Here is a 14493-nt window from a genome sequence, read left to right as displayed (position 1 = left end):
AAACACAAGCTTGTACATGTACGTACACTAACCGACAGACAGGAACACACATCGCAACACCACTAGTCTTCAACTGGAGGCTTATCTGATGATTACATATACATTGTTAATAAAATAGAATAATAATATTCACTACACTGTGCACAGAGCATCACAAAAACAAAGAATGGTTCTCACTGAGAACCGCTCTTTGCTATGACTGAGAGTAAAGAGCCTTTCAGAGGAATCGGATCGTTCCTGAACGACATTGCAGACTTTGGTCACAGTATAGTCTGTGCGACACAGGGCCGGACTCAGGAGGGCGTGGGTCCCTGGGCCTGAGCCACTGTGGGGCCTCTACCGTAATCAGCCACCGCCTCCTATTGCTCTGCCATGACGGAGGGTTAACCAGGTCAACTCTCTATTTGCACAGTTTACAACAGTCAACCCAAGTTAATGACTTTTTTCGCTATATTTTGTGGACACACACACACGCACACACACACGCACGCACAAATCAGCAAGTCAGATTTTTTAAAGATCGGTGATCGGCCAGAAAATTGCAGTCAGTGCATCGCTGCTTTCTTTTTGATCTGTCTGCAGTTGATTACTGTAATCAATGTAAAGACCATTATTGCAAACAAATTACATTTAGTAGTTATTAAAGAAATACTTGAATGTCCTGAATACATCTACATATTTGGCAGGACATTCCTAAGGAAGAAAAACTTGACTATGTTCTCCATTCATTCTCTATGTACTGTATTTATTTATCCTTCATATCCATTGTTTTTATCTGTCTCCCTTTCAGACAGTCAGGCTGAGTATTTCCCCTCTGACAGCCAAACCTGGTCAAAACTTTTACTTTATGGCTGGACTTTAGCTGCTGTGGTACACTTTAGGACGGTTCCTCCCGCCGCTGCTAGCTGGAGGCTAATAGTGCGTTCACATCAAACGCGTCTGGTTTACATTCAAAGTCTATGCCGACCTCAGATGCGCCTAACGGTTTGAAACTCGCCGCAACGGCCCTCGACGAGCCTCCACAAAGACTTTGAATGTAAATCAGATGCGAGTTCTGTTGCGTGTTTCCAGTCACTGAAACCCGTTTCAAAGCACCACTGACTTTTAGCATCAATAGAAATACGACATGCAAAGCAAAACACAGCCGCGGTGGATGGAGGATAACTCAGCCTCTGGGTGTTCTCACCACCTGGAGCTGGCATTCAAAGCGCGATCTAGAGAGGAGTCGTTTTTTATTTTTTTGTGAACTTGTTCCATTGCTTTCAAATTAATATCTATATTTTGACAGCTCCCTGCTTCTTGTTCAGCCCAGTAAGCCCAGTAAGCAGGATCAATTCTGTCCGGATTATCCGGTCGTCGTTGCGACTAGTGAAGAAGATCGAGCTTCCACCGCCTGTGACTCCGCAGCACCAGATGAGACCCCGATCCAGGTTCTGCTGTTAGCAAGGCTAACGTTTAAGAAGCCGAGCGGGACTGTGGTTCTGTTTAAAAAAGAAAAAAAAAACTTGTCTTGAATATTTTCATCACCTCTCTGTCGCGCTTCTCTTTTTCTTTCTTCTCTGCGCTCCGCTGTCATACTTTCTGTTGTCTGCCATCGTGAGAAATGACTCCATGACCCTGACGCTTTCGCACAAGACCAGCGATTAGTCGGACGTCTTCTCCCACTCCGAGACAAACTGCGCATGTCTCAGAGCGCGAGCGAGTTAAAGGGGGCGACGGCTGCCAGCGGAAACAGAAACACGTCATTAGTCAGTCGCCTTATGGCTGGCATTTGAATCGGTATTTTAGCATCCAGTCAAAACAAAGATGTTAACAAATAAACTGGACAATATGCTGGCAATTTAGTGACATTTCCACAGTTGTGGTCTTGAAATAAAATCCCAGCACTCAATGTCCAACACCGAGACCAAATGGGTCGAGTCCGAGAGGAAACCCACAGAAAAATACCATAGAAAAAAATAGCATTTTTTGCCCCTATTTGCAAATTCCATGACTTTCCATGACCTGAAATGAAATTCCATAACTTTTCAGGTCTTGAAAATACAAAAAATAAAATTCCATGACTTTCCAGGTTTCCCATGACCGGTATGAACCCTGTAAAAACTGGTGAAATCAACCTTTATTGAAGATAAAGATAAAGGTTTCACAAATATGGTTTTAAATATTCTGTTATTAGTTTAGAATAATCCATTCCAGGTTTGAAGTGTGTAGCTGTTGTAGTTTTTTAACTGGAGTAGATCAAATATGCTGAGGGTAGTGAAAAATGAAGTGGAATCGCCTCTTATTTGTTCCCAGAATCGGAAACCAACTTCAGCTTCGTTTGTTGGGATCCGCCTCTTCCTGCTCACATCTGTATTTTATTTAAACAGTTTTCGCTTCTGAGGACGCGATGAGAAACCGGGTGGATGTTTATGAAGGCCGAGAGCAGGGCAATGTTTGTTTTCCGTTTTTAGGCAACCGTGACATCAGCAACTGAAGGCAACATCGGTAATAGCGGTCCACCACCACCATTTTAATATTTCAGCAACAACTCGCTGCCACATAAAGAACGATTCCGTATTTTACAAGAGGGGTCCTCCCATGTTCTACCCAAAACTAACGCACATTAGCGAATGAACTGAAGTTACAGCGCAGCCTGCAGTTAGCGCCGTGTGCGCCAGAATCTCACAGTTTATCAAGAAATTCATCTCAATCCATTATCAGGTAACATTGTATGCATAACTTACTTTTGAAAAAGTATCAGTGCGGTGAGCCTTCAAGTTTCCTTGAAGGTTTCCTAGCGTTTTGTCCAGAGTTTAAATCCACATGTGGCGCTGCGTCCCTCAACGATTCAGCTCTTCTTTCAAAAAGAGTTGTTCATAGCCTCAGGAATAAGTCCATACATCCTTTCTGGGTTTGCATCCACCGAGTCTCTTCAAGTAATGAGCTGCATCAATTATGATTGAGTAACGTCAGATGGTGGGCGTGGCCAAACATCAGCGTCACTGAAATGTTTCATCTCCATGAAAACTCACAGACGTCTTGCCATGTCTTAGTCATCAAATGTTACTTTAGTCATCATCTCATTATTGTCATAAAAAAGAGGAATCAACGAAATAACGTCGTTATCCTCATCGTTACCAAAATCAACACTGCCAACATGGCTGCTTTTCTCTTAGGGCTCAAACATTTAATCAAATCCAGTACTGAAGTAATCGTCAACTAATTTAGTAATCAATTAATCATCAACTGGGGCATACAGACTCAAAAAAGGCCGTTTGCTTTAAGACCAACACCCTGAGAGCAGGACTGAAGACCAAACAGTTCAAAAATATAAATGTTTAGGATTTAATACAAGAAAAAAATCTTTGTAAATCTGTTCTACCAGAACTCCTCTTTCAGCTTCACCTGGTTAAGCGTCTGGTAAAAAAAAAAGCCCATAATAATCTCCTATTGAGCATCTTAGACCATCTCATTATTAACAGGTTCATCCTAAAAATAATCATCAGATCAGCCCTAAACTGTCCTGATATTATATTATTTATATGCAGATGCATCATTTGCTACAAATTATCAAGTGTTCATTAAAGGAATGCTGCTGTATAAAATATACAGCAACATTGTATAAAATAAGCTTAAGCAGTACACTGAAAAATCTGCAGAACGTGCCAATTTTGTAATCCGATTAATCGTCAGCATAATCAATTACTAAAATAACTGTTAGTTGCAGCCAATATTAATTTTTACAGCAAATTTTTACTTAGTTTTAATCTTTTAACTAAAAAGACATTTAGTTTTAGTTATAATTTAATCAGAATTGTTTTAGATTGTCTAGTTTTAAACCACTAATTATTAAATATTTTGTCAACAAATGTATGTGCAATGTAAAAACTTATTCATCAACACAGAAATGCATCATGTTTGTAACCAGTGATGGGGAAATGATCCAAATTTATCCGATTAATGGATAAATAATGGATTATTGAAATAATGGTTAGCTGCAGCCCTTGTTTTTTACCTTTGTCCGTTTGAAACTGTTAGGCCCCACCCCCTGCTCCTCAGAGCTCCTCCTCTTCCTCTGGCCGTTTCCAAGGTTACCATCTCCCCCCTCTGCGGGAGCTGCATTCAGACCCAGTGGGTCAGACTGAAACAGATCAATGAGTCATCAGCGCTGGAGCTGATTGGTTGATTGACTGCTAAATCGATTGGTGGTGCAAACTCACGATGACATCATGCTGACCCAGCACAGGCACCTCCCACAGGCTCTGATTGGTGAATCTGTTGAAGTAGTAGGGCCGGTTCTCCCTCCTGGACCAACACTTGGACCATCCAGCCTGGACCAACTCATCTGGCAGGACAGATGAGACATTAGAGCCGGAGACAGGTGGTACAGGGACAAGTCAGAGGACAGGTAGGGTACCTGGAAGCTCAGGTGATTTGGAGGTGGTGGATGGAGAAAGGGGCGGTCCGTGAGAGGAGGCGGGGCCAGAGGGTGGCACCATGGTGGCCGCCTCCCCCTTCACAGATCCCTGGCTGTTATTGGACATTTCAGCTGTTCATCACAATCATGTGGACCTGACAGGAAGAGACAGGCTTTCAGAATAAAAGACAGAGGAAGTAAAATGGTCCACACTTTTTTCAGCTAAAAATTAATTGAAGCCTAATATTTTAACCCAAGAGGAGATGACGGCCTCAAAACTAAAAACGCCAATGATTTTTCATCTGCAGGTGAATTAATGAACATTCTGGGCGTCTTTGGACTTTTAGCTGAATTAAATAAAAAGAACATTTGATAAAGGTTCAAGGCATGAATGGGGATGATCTTTAAATGTATTTATTTTATGATTTAAAACTGTGAAAACCATACATCACCAACCAGGAAAAGCTTCAGTGATTCTCCGACTAAAAAAATAAAATGCTGTTTCATTATCAGGTTAAATAGAGTGAATATTTCCTCCTGGTGCTCAGCTTCACCTGAACATCAACACGTCTTTTCCTCAGGGGTCAAGGGGGAATCAAACTCACAACCTAACTATTGCCACAAGAATGCTCTTAAAATGACAGGTGTGGGTTCTGATTTTATCCTGGTTCTGATGGATTAATCCGGACCACCTGAGTCTGGACCAACCAGTCTGTGTAAGGCTGGAGAACTGAATGGAAGAACGTTCCTTCAGAGATGAAACCTGGTTGATCAGGAGCTGATCGGCACCTGTCCATCAGCGCCGGGTCGCTTCTGATCCATCAGCGCCTGATCGGTTCTGTTTAACTAGCAGCAGATCGGTTCTGATCCATCTGATTTTATGTTACTGTTTGAAGCTTTTCGGTTGTTTTTCTTCTCAGACGCAAGAACTAGCGCCATGGTTACACGCATGCGCGCTGAGAGCCAGCGCAAACAGGGAGGAGGGGGAGGAGGACAACAAAAGGCTGCGGCTGCTGCTCGAAGCCCGCGCTCCGCTATCGGAGACCGCGGCGATTACTACTACTCCGAGGAGCAGCCAGACCGCCTGAAAGTGTGCCAAATCCCCGCGGACTGGGCGGCCTAACCCGATAGCTGCTCTGACAGTGGCCAATAGATGATTTTGTCGGACTCTGAACTCCGATCCGCCGCCACCGCTAAGCTCCAACTCCTCTCAAAGATGGCGGACACGCCCCTGCCACAGCTCTGCGCGCCTTTACCAACATTTCTGCTCCGAAATCTCGACCCTAAGGCTCCACAGCCCCGGAACCGCCTCCATCCGCAATACGAAGCCTTAAGCCGGCTGTCGGTGTGTTTCTAGAACTCCTACGGGGTCTGCTGCTCTTACCTTGTGTGGTGAAACAGCAGACAGTTGGGGCTTCTCCGCGCTGCTTCTCAGTCGTCCGCTCCGCTCCCTCCCCGCCTGCTCAGACATCTTTACAGGGACCCGGGCACAGCCACTGCGCAGGCGCGGCGGCTGACACGCTTCCGGTGTCGACGTGTCTGCTTCCCGGCGCCATGTTGAGGAGGTCAAAGTGTTTAAACCACAGCGAAGTAAAGCCCAGAATCGAATTGAACTGGATTTCAGTCACCAAACTGAGAGAATTAACACAGACCTTTTGAAACTCACAGTCCGAGGCTTAATGTGTTTATTCCACACCTTATGAAAGAAACAGTTTATTAAAATGACCTCAAATCAGCAATTCGTGAGCTGAATACACCTAAATATGTTCAACAGACACTTTACTTTCCTATGAATGTTCAATCTATAAAACAAAGAATGACTGCTTTAACGGTTTTGAGTGAACCAGTCAAATCGGTTCCAGTCAAATATCTCATTAGATTTGCCACAGTGGTAGAATTGTGCTCCTGTCTTAACGGTTTTATCTTCACATTTTCAGTTAGAAGGCCTGAAAACCCAGAATAATCTGACCTAGACTTGACCAGGGCTAGTAGATGACCTAGAATAAGTTTTATCAGACAATGAATGAAGGATAGCTGACAGGAGGCAGGTTGTTGGAACCAACAGGTACTAAATCTGCCCATTTATTTTTCCTTTGGGATCAATTAAGTAATTTTGAATTTGAATTCACCTCCTTAACCAGTCCTATTCTATCAATGTTCACACTTCATTTTGATCTCATTACCAAAGAATAGCAGATCAATCAAGCCACCTGGTCCAATCACCACTCGGGTAAACCTGCTAAAGAATCTGCTGAAGGTTCAGATGGCTCATCAACCATCTGAAGCACTTTGAAACCAAAGTTTATGCTTCAAGATCTATTAAATGATCTGAAAAACAAAATCTATACCTTCACATTTTAAATTCACAAAGATTTTATTTTAATGCAAACTCAGTTCATTTTGAATTGTTCATGACATCATTGCAGTAAACCGTTACTTTTTTCAAAGATAATATCTAGAATGATCTAAACATTTGTTATGACCTTTGGTCCTGTAGAGACATACCTACACAGGTAATGTCTCACATGCTTGGACTCAATATAAAAACAATGACGTTGAGAAAAAGTTTAACAGTTTATTTTAGTTTTCTGATGTTCACAGTAACTAAATGAATTCACACAGGTCTAGACTCAAAGGAACTGCTAGCTTAGCTTCACCTGTTCTGCTATAAAAAATGTAAAGATCACTTGTCCAACTTCAGACGGATTGAGGTTTGAGATCCACCTGCAGAGCTCTACTCATGTAAAACAGAGACAGCCACCACAGGTAAGAGATAACAGGCTAGGTGTGATCCAAGTGTGCAGTCTGAACCACATGTTAGATTTTAAGACGGTCAGTCGGAGGACAGGTCCGTCAAGTGTTGGGACTCTCCTGCTGCAGCATCAGGTCCACAGCGGCCTCCACGTCCTCCACCATGTGACTCGGTTCTACCAGGTCTGGCTCCACTTTCAGGTCGTTCTGACCATGAAGCATCGTCTCTGAAACGTTCTGGTCACCAGGCAGTGGAGATTGAGGGTTATACACACCTGTGCACACCTGGAGACAGGTAGAGGATCATAGCAACAACGAGTCAAAATAAGAAGAGTTAAAGTAAAGAAAGGTCAACAAAGGTAATTTATAGAGAAGTAATGTCTGTTGAGGTAATGGACCTGTAAAAACCTAGGTACGCTAAGAGGTGGAAAGATCCTGTAAGGTTTGGCAGGGTAAGGTACGTTATGGTGAGGCAATACATTTAAATGTACTTGTACTACTTCATTAAAATCCATGTTATGTACACATCCACTCCAGCTGTAAACCTTAAAGGATCCCAACAAAATTTTCAAAAAGTGGTCTCTACCCACCAGGATGGAGCGGCACTGAGCCGCAAAGGCAAATTCCTCCACCACCGGTACCGGGGTACCGGTTCCTTGGGCCACCAGCTTGGTGTCGCTCATCGTGTCAGTGTGGTGCTTGGCCAGGTAGCGGTTATAAAGATTGGCACCATAGATGTCCGTCATCAGGTTGTCTCTAGACAACAGGAACAGCGTCTAGTTTCTTTTTAAAAAGTCCTCTATAGCAGTGGTCCCCAACCCCCGGGCCGTGGACCGGTACCAGTCCATGGACCAATTAGTACCGGGCAGCGCAATAAATAATTAAATATTTTCGTTTCATGTATTATTTGAGTCTGGAGGATCTTTTATTTTGAAAATCCTTTAACCGGATTCTCTGTTACTTGCGCGCCAACACTGAGCCCACAAGCAGCAAAATGAGTAAGAATCGGATCAGATGTCTTTGGAAAGTTTCTTTGCAAAGGGGAAAAGGCCCAGAGAAGAGACAGGAGGATGGATTTATCTCGGACCAGTAGGTGAGTCCCACATTACAAGCCGCTCTGCGTGATCTGCGGCGACCGGCTTGATAATGACGGAATGAAGCTTCAAACTGCTTGGCCACGTAGACACCAAACACCCTGTGCATATAAGAAACACTTCAGGTGTTATCATCTCCCATCAGTCCCAGATGGACCGTCTCGTTGCAGAGAAACAAGCTCAGGGTTCCCGTTAGTCGTTATCGTAAGTTAAAATGTTCACAAAAGTAAAATTTTGTGCATCTGTATCTTATTTTACCATAGCGACCAGAGTCAGCGAGCGTTAGGGAAGGTCAAGACGAGAGGAGAGGAGTAGAGCTTGTGAGTCTGAAGTCTGGTTCACATGGCACGATTTAAGAATTGTCAGCCAATTCTCCAAACCTCTGTGACCACAGAGCTGATAAAAGTACAACAGGTTCAATCGGTTCGTGTTCAGCCACACGGCAGGAGCAACACACCACACAAGAACTGATTCCAGTCATGAACAAACAGGTGTTCTGACTATCATTACCACAAGGTATGCTGAATTTACGAGGTATGACAGATAGTTAGAACACGGGTCCACGGTAATAAAAAGGTTGGTGACCACTGACCTATAAAGTCTTGTTATTGAACATTAATCAGCTTAGTGGAACATTTTACAGAAGCTCTAAAGCCAGGGGACAACAACTAACTACATCTTCCAAGTTCTACAAAGGCAGCAGTTCCTTCAGAGAGGAAGACAGAATGCTTGGTTACCTGAAAGTGTTGAGGGAACAGGTGGATCAGTCACATGGTGCACAGGTTTGGTCATTCAACAGCACAGGCAGTTAGACAGCCTTACAGACTGGAGGTTTCGGAACATGACAGAGACTTTGATTTCATTCAGGATTACAGACGAAGACCAAGACTGAGACAAGGTTACCAACAGGGTAACAGGTGGTGCATCATGGGATACAGTTACCAAGTCTCTGGTTTGGTTAGGCACATTGAGAGATGGGTCAAGAGATGGGTTCAGGGACGAGAAACAGAGGCAAATGAGACAGATCCAGAGACAGGTTCAGAGACAGACTCGGAGACATGTTAAGAGACAGGTTGTGGATACCCAACAGCATAGATGGTAGACAGCTTGTGGTTCTGGTTCTGCTGGCGAAGCAGCTGCTCGGCATACTGGTATGTGAACAGACTGGGTTTCCCCAGCACTGCCTCATACTCCAGCCTCCGGCCGGTCAACTTCCTGTAGATGGACTCCAGACAGAGCAGGAACATCCCATGACCCAACCTGAAGCAACACATCCGGGTCACCAATGGCTGGACGCCCTCCTGCCCCGCCCACATCTCAAGGGAGAGCCTGTTACCGTGGTGACGGGGCTTCAGCCATCCACAACAGGTCCATGTTGCAGGCAAGAACGGGCATCTGTGCCGATAGCCTAGTGTCATACACACACCCAGGTCTACCGTTGGTCAGCAGCACATCAACGATTAGCTGCAGGTTGGTCTCCCATCTGATTGGCTCCCCAAACAGGATGATCGCTACGGCAACAAAAGAGAAGACGGTTTCAAACAAAAATGGCAACAAAAAGCTGCTTTTGGCCTTTCCAGTAGGAAAGATGTGAGCTCTCATTAATCCATCACACCCTCAAGACACAACGCTGTCAAGAGTCTAAAGTGGTGTCACTAGCACCCCTGGTGGTTCACAGATGAAACAGCAGCAGACCGAGAAAATCCTGCTACCAAAGTTCATTCAGTTCAGAAATATTCTTCTTGAAACGGTTGAAGAATATGACCTCGGACAAATAATCCGTTTAGACGTTCGTCACACCTAGGCTACTGTAACCTCATTAGCTGGTGGCTAACCTCGTTAGGCGTCACATGGTCAGTTCCTTCTGTCCCAGAAACATGTAGTTGCTTCATTTCAGTGCAAAGCCATTATATTGTTGAATGAATTTCAGTTTTCTTTTGTTGGCGTTCACTAGCTTGGCTTTTAGCTGATGCGTTTCTGTTCCACAAATATCTCTTAATGAATTGAAGAAGTACTTACAAAATTCACACAAAGTCTGATGAACGACGAACTTTACTTCTCTTTGGTAGATATCACAAAACAATTCCTCAGCACAGGCCTTAACAGGCCGTCTCTTCAATCTTGCACAGCATTCCACATGTAACGGTCAGAAAACTGTGTAGAGCTAAGTTAAACACACCACATACAATTTACTTTCTCATCTACTGTGACACAGCACTTTTCATATATTTTCAAGCATGTCCATTAGGTGGCGCTTTTCTACAAAAACATACTAATAGGGAATCTTATGGTTAAGAAAATATCTACGGAATATACAATAGTAAACAATGTTACAAACTGACAGTTTTGGTTCTTAAACCATCAGGCTGCATTTCCTGATCGAACATTCAGCTGAAGGTGCAGTTGGGTTTTCAGAGGTGACAGTGAACCGAAGAGGAGAAATTAAACCTGAGATTCTGGGCGGTGTTGTGGTTGTGTTACCTTGTATCTGCGGGAGGATCCTTGAAGAACTGGGCTGAAACAAACAAAACAACAAAAATCTATCAGCCGGAACAGGAGGCACACTTCCTGTGGATCAGTAACTAATCAGTGGAGACACCAAAATATACAAAACTGACCGAGATGGTCGTTTGCCCCACTTTAGCCACCAGATGGCAGCACATATCAGAGACTGCCCCTTTAAAAACATGTCTAAGATATTCAGCGGACACTTTTGGAAATACTGTTTTATTGATCAATAAAATCAACATGAAACAGGACATACATTAACTCCAGGTTCTACAGAACCGCTCAGGTTAGCCAGGACTCACAGTGCTGGTGGGTCTCCTGCTGTGGTCCACCATATCCAGCAGAGGGTGCTGCTCTGAGAGCTCCTCCATGGTTACAACCTTCTGGAAACCCAAACTGAGAAATACCGAGTCAAAAGTCCACAACATCATCTGGTCACCATACATCTCTGAGTTCTGGTCCGTGTGTTCCTGCAAAGTTTTAAAGGGGCAGTATTATGTGTTTTCAAGGGACATAGTGCCATTTTATAGCATAATTGAATAACTTTTACCTTTAGTTGTTATCAAAATGCTAAATATAACAAATATGACTTAAAAGAAATTTGACTTCCTGATGTAATGTCTTGAAATTGGGCCTCTGCCTCTTTAAAAACTCATGCTCTTTCTGAAGCTCCACCTTCTGGAAGTCATCGCAACATGGCTCCTCTATTAACTCTTAAACATTTTTACCAGTGATGCTCTGAGTAGTATATCCTATAATGAGTTCAGCAGTTCCACCAGGTGTTTGCTAATTGCTGCTGGCTAGTCTGAAGGAGAAATATCAAATATTTCCAAATAGGAAAAGCTGCATCTCGAAGGTGGGGCTAGGTCCACCTAGGTGTTTTGCAGATGAATGGTTGCTATGGAGACAAAAGAATTTCTCAAACATTGTGGAAAGATCAAAAAAGTTGATTTTACATGATACTGCCCCTTTAAAGTATTGGAGTCTCAACTCACTCAGCCACAACAAATGAAACGAAAATGGCCCAATGAGTAACTTTAAAGCCAACAGGTGAGCCAACAGGTGAAGGATACGTGTGGGCGATCTGGGTCACTGGTCCCTGTCCAGACACCAGAACACATTTATTGTGGAACGTCTCCATCATGTGCAGAGGGCTGTGCGACAGAACTACCTGCTCAGGTGCGATCTGCAGAGGAAGCATATGACTTGTTCTGATCCAATCACACAGCAGCAGCAGCCTTTAAGCCCCTCCCCCTCTACCTGCACGTCCAGCAGGTGAGACAGCTGTTGCGCCTTGTGGTGTCTCAGACAACTTCCTGCATTGGTGACAAAAACAACAGGAAACAGAAAGCTCTGGTTCTGGTCCACAAGCTTCCTGAGGGCGCGCCGAGCAGCCGGGATCACGGATCCACCGCGCAGGAGGACGCCATCGACATCGAAGAGGACGCCCACCTGGCGGCCGGACAGGTGGGAGACAGGTGAGGTTTGCAGAACAGACCAGTTAGACACCAAAAGGAAGGAAGAAGGAAACTAAGCAATCAAGGAAGGAAGGACTCCAGAAGGAAGGAAAGAAGGAAATGGAAAAGAAATGGAGAGGAAGAAAGGAATGAGGAAGCGGACAGGGGACAGTGTCCCCCTGACCTGTCTCACAGTGGACGCTTGGCGAACCAGCTGCAGTCCGAAACCTCGGCTCCACATCCCGCCGGTCTGACCTCAGAACAGCAGCTGCTGCTGCTTTAAAACCACAGGTCTGTGATGTCACTGGGGTGGGCTAAATGATGACGTCATTAATGATGGGAGATCTCCGATTGGTTGAAGCCAGGTGACTCAGGTTCCCTCTGTTCCTCCGATCCCTAGACTCAAACCGACGTTTAACGTGAGACTTTAAGTTGATGCTCCTCAACTTCAGAAGATGTTCCTTAGATTCAGACTGACGATCCTTTGCTCCCCTCTGAAATGTTAAATTGTTTGAGGCCAACAGCTTAACGCCTGGAACTCTATCTCCCCCTTCAGGCAGTCAGAGGAATAGCAGGACCAAGGTTGGTAGCGGCTCCTCACATACTCTTCTTCATCAGCAGCTTTAGAAACATTTTTGTTTTGTAATTTTTGTAAACCAGAACCTGCAGGCTGATACTGAACATCTCTAGACATCACCATAGGGTTCTGGTTCTGATAAGGTGAGGATGGTTCTTCTGTCTGGAAACAGAACCTAAATACTCGGTTCTGATCGTGCTGGGTCAGACTATCTGCGTCCAGAACCAGAACTCCTGGAGCTGTAAATGAGTTGCAGCTGACTGCAGTTGTCTCCTCACATGAGGACACGTGCAGCATGCCCTACCTAATCAGCCAATCACATGCTGCAGAGTGATGCCTCTAATTAACCTATCAGCAGCTGGGAACACTGGGACAGAGGCTCTTCTGTCTGGTGTAACTGGGTCTGTATTAATAGTTGTATATTTACACAAAATGTGTTCTTTAACGTATTTGTCCGCTTATACTTGACTGTTGTGTCCTCTGTGTTTACTATAAGGGGTTTGGTCCTCCAGCTCCTCCTTATTTTCTTCTTCTCTTGTTCAGGGTCCTCCAGGACTATTATAAATATTAAGTTATTAATTTCCTCTTCCCTTTTGTTATTCGTTCCACTGGGGAGAGATCGGGTTGGGGAACTGGACTGCATATAACTAAAAATGAAGAACAGTTTCCATGACACAGATGACAGTGTTGCTCACCATGGCGACGAGAGATCTAATAGATTCACCGACTTTCCCGACATTCAATTGGAAAAATGAACTAGAAAATATTGATGAATCACTACTTAACCTACACCATTACTGAGCAGGAACTTGGCAACTAAGGCCCAGATAACTCAGTGCTAGCTATCAGTGCTAGCTATCAGTGCTAGCTATCAGTGTTAGCTATCAGTGCTAGCTAACTGGCTCAGCGACGAAACGTTCTCATTTACAGCCATTTTGTTGGTGCTTTTTTAAATTATTAACCAGGAAAATACAAGAAAAACATAGAACACCAGTAATTACAAACACAGATACAACATCCAAAGGCTTTATATGAGGGGCCCCGTGAGGCCCTATGAGGGGCCTCGTGAGGGGCCCCGTGAGGCCCTATGAGGAGCAGATGAAAGGGGGTGTGGGTACACAACATATAGAATATTTCTGATCATTTTGTTGGTTGTTTTCTTACCTGTTGGTGCTTCATGATGTCATTTGTGATCAGATTAATCACCATTCTTAACTTTGAAAGCATGAAATGTAAAAACTCACGTCATCCTAAAAAATGTTAAAGAAAATCCTTTACTCTTTTAAACCAAACATCCCAGTTTTCGAGGTTTTATATTCACGGTTGAGAAGAAGCCATTTTGTTTCAAATGTCGTTGAGATAGTTCACCGTTTCAATAAGTAGCTGCGTGCTGGCTTGGTTTTATTCTAACGTTTATTTACAGTGTCATTTGCAGCTGCTGATGTCACTGGCTGAAACCAGCAGGTGGTCCTTCCATTTTAAGCCCCTCCCCCCAGGTGTGACTGGCTCAACTGGTTCTGGTTCTGTCCACCAGATGACCCAAGTTTCATCATCAAGTCAGAACCAAGCAAACACACATAGTGCTGAGCTGTTAACGCTTTAATGAAAAAACAAAAAAAACACCGTACAAAACTGAATATTTACACAGACGGGTGCGAACCAGCTGGATCAGAACCAGCCAGGTCAGAACTGGGTCAGAGTCCCAGC

The 14493-nt window shown here is 44.1% G+C and overlaps 2 protein-coding genes across 2 annotated transcripts; both read right to left on the bottom strand.

Annotated features, from left to right (window-relative positions):
- Window positions 1–3958: 3958 nt before the first annotated feature.
- LOC103133148 (phosphorylated CTD-interacting factor 1-like) lies at window positions 3959–6618 on the bottom strand. The gene is made up of 4 exons (XM_007544921.2): window positions 5784–6618; window positions 4400–4554; window positions 4203–4327; window positions 3959–4123 (listed from the first exon to the last, which is right to left on the bottom strand). The coding sequence occupies exons 2-4, from the start codon at window positions 4524–4526 to the stop codon at window positions 3974–3976; spliced, it is 402 nt and encodes a 133-aa protein (XP_007544983.2). The 5' UTR covers window positions 4527–4554; window positions 5784–6618; the 3' UTR covers window positions 3959–3973.
- A 136-nt stretch (window positions 6619–6754) lies between these two features.
- Window positions 6755–13217, bottom strand: LOC103133147 (cat eye syndrome critical region protein 5-like). Its single transcript, XM_007544919.2, has 9 exons — window positions 12394–13217; window positions 12013–12204; window positions 11826–11938; window positions 11055–11148; window positions 10726–10759; window positions 9581–9755; window positions 9328–9504; window positions 7741–7906; window positions 6755–7435 (listed from the first exon to the last, which is right to left on the bottom strand). The coding sequence occupies exons 1-9, from the start codon at window positions 12448–12450 to the stop codon at window positions 7253–7255; spliced, it is 1191 nt and encodes a 396-aa protein (XP_007544981.1). The 5' UTR covers window positions 12451–13217; the 3' UTR covers window positions 6755–7252.
- Window positions 13218–14493: the final 1276 nt, after the last annotated feature.

The sequence above is a fragment of the Poecilia formosa genome, unplaced genomic scaffold, assembly GCF_000485575.1.
Source record: "Poecilia formosa unplaced genomic scaffold, Poecilia_formosa-5.1.2 Scaffold2304, whole genome shotgun sequence".
Classification (NCBI taxonomy): domain Eukaryota; kingdom Metazoa; phylum Chordata; class Actinopteri; order Cyprinodontiformes; family Poeciliidae; genus Poecilia; species Poecilia formosa.
The sequence above is the reverse complement of the archived record's forward strand: the minus strand, read 5'-3'. Positions and strand labels throughout refer to the sequence as shown.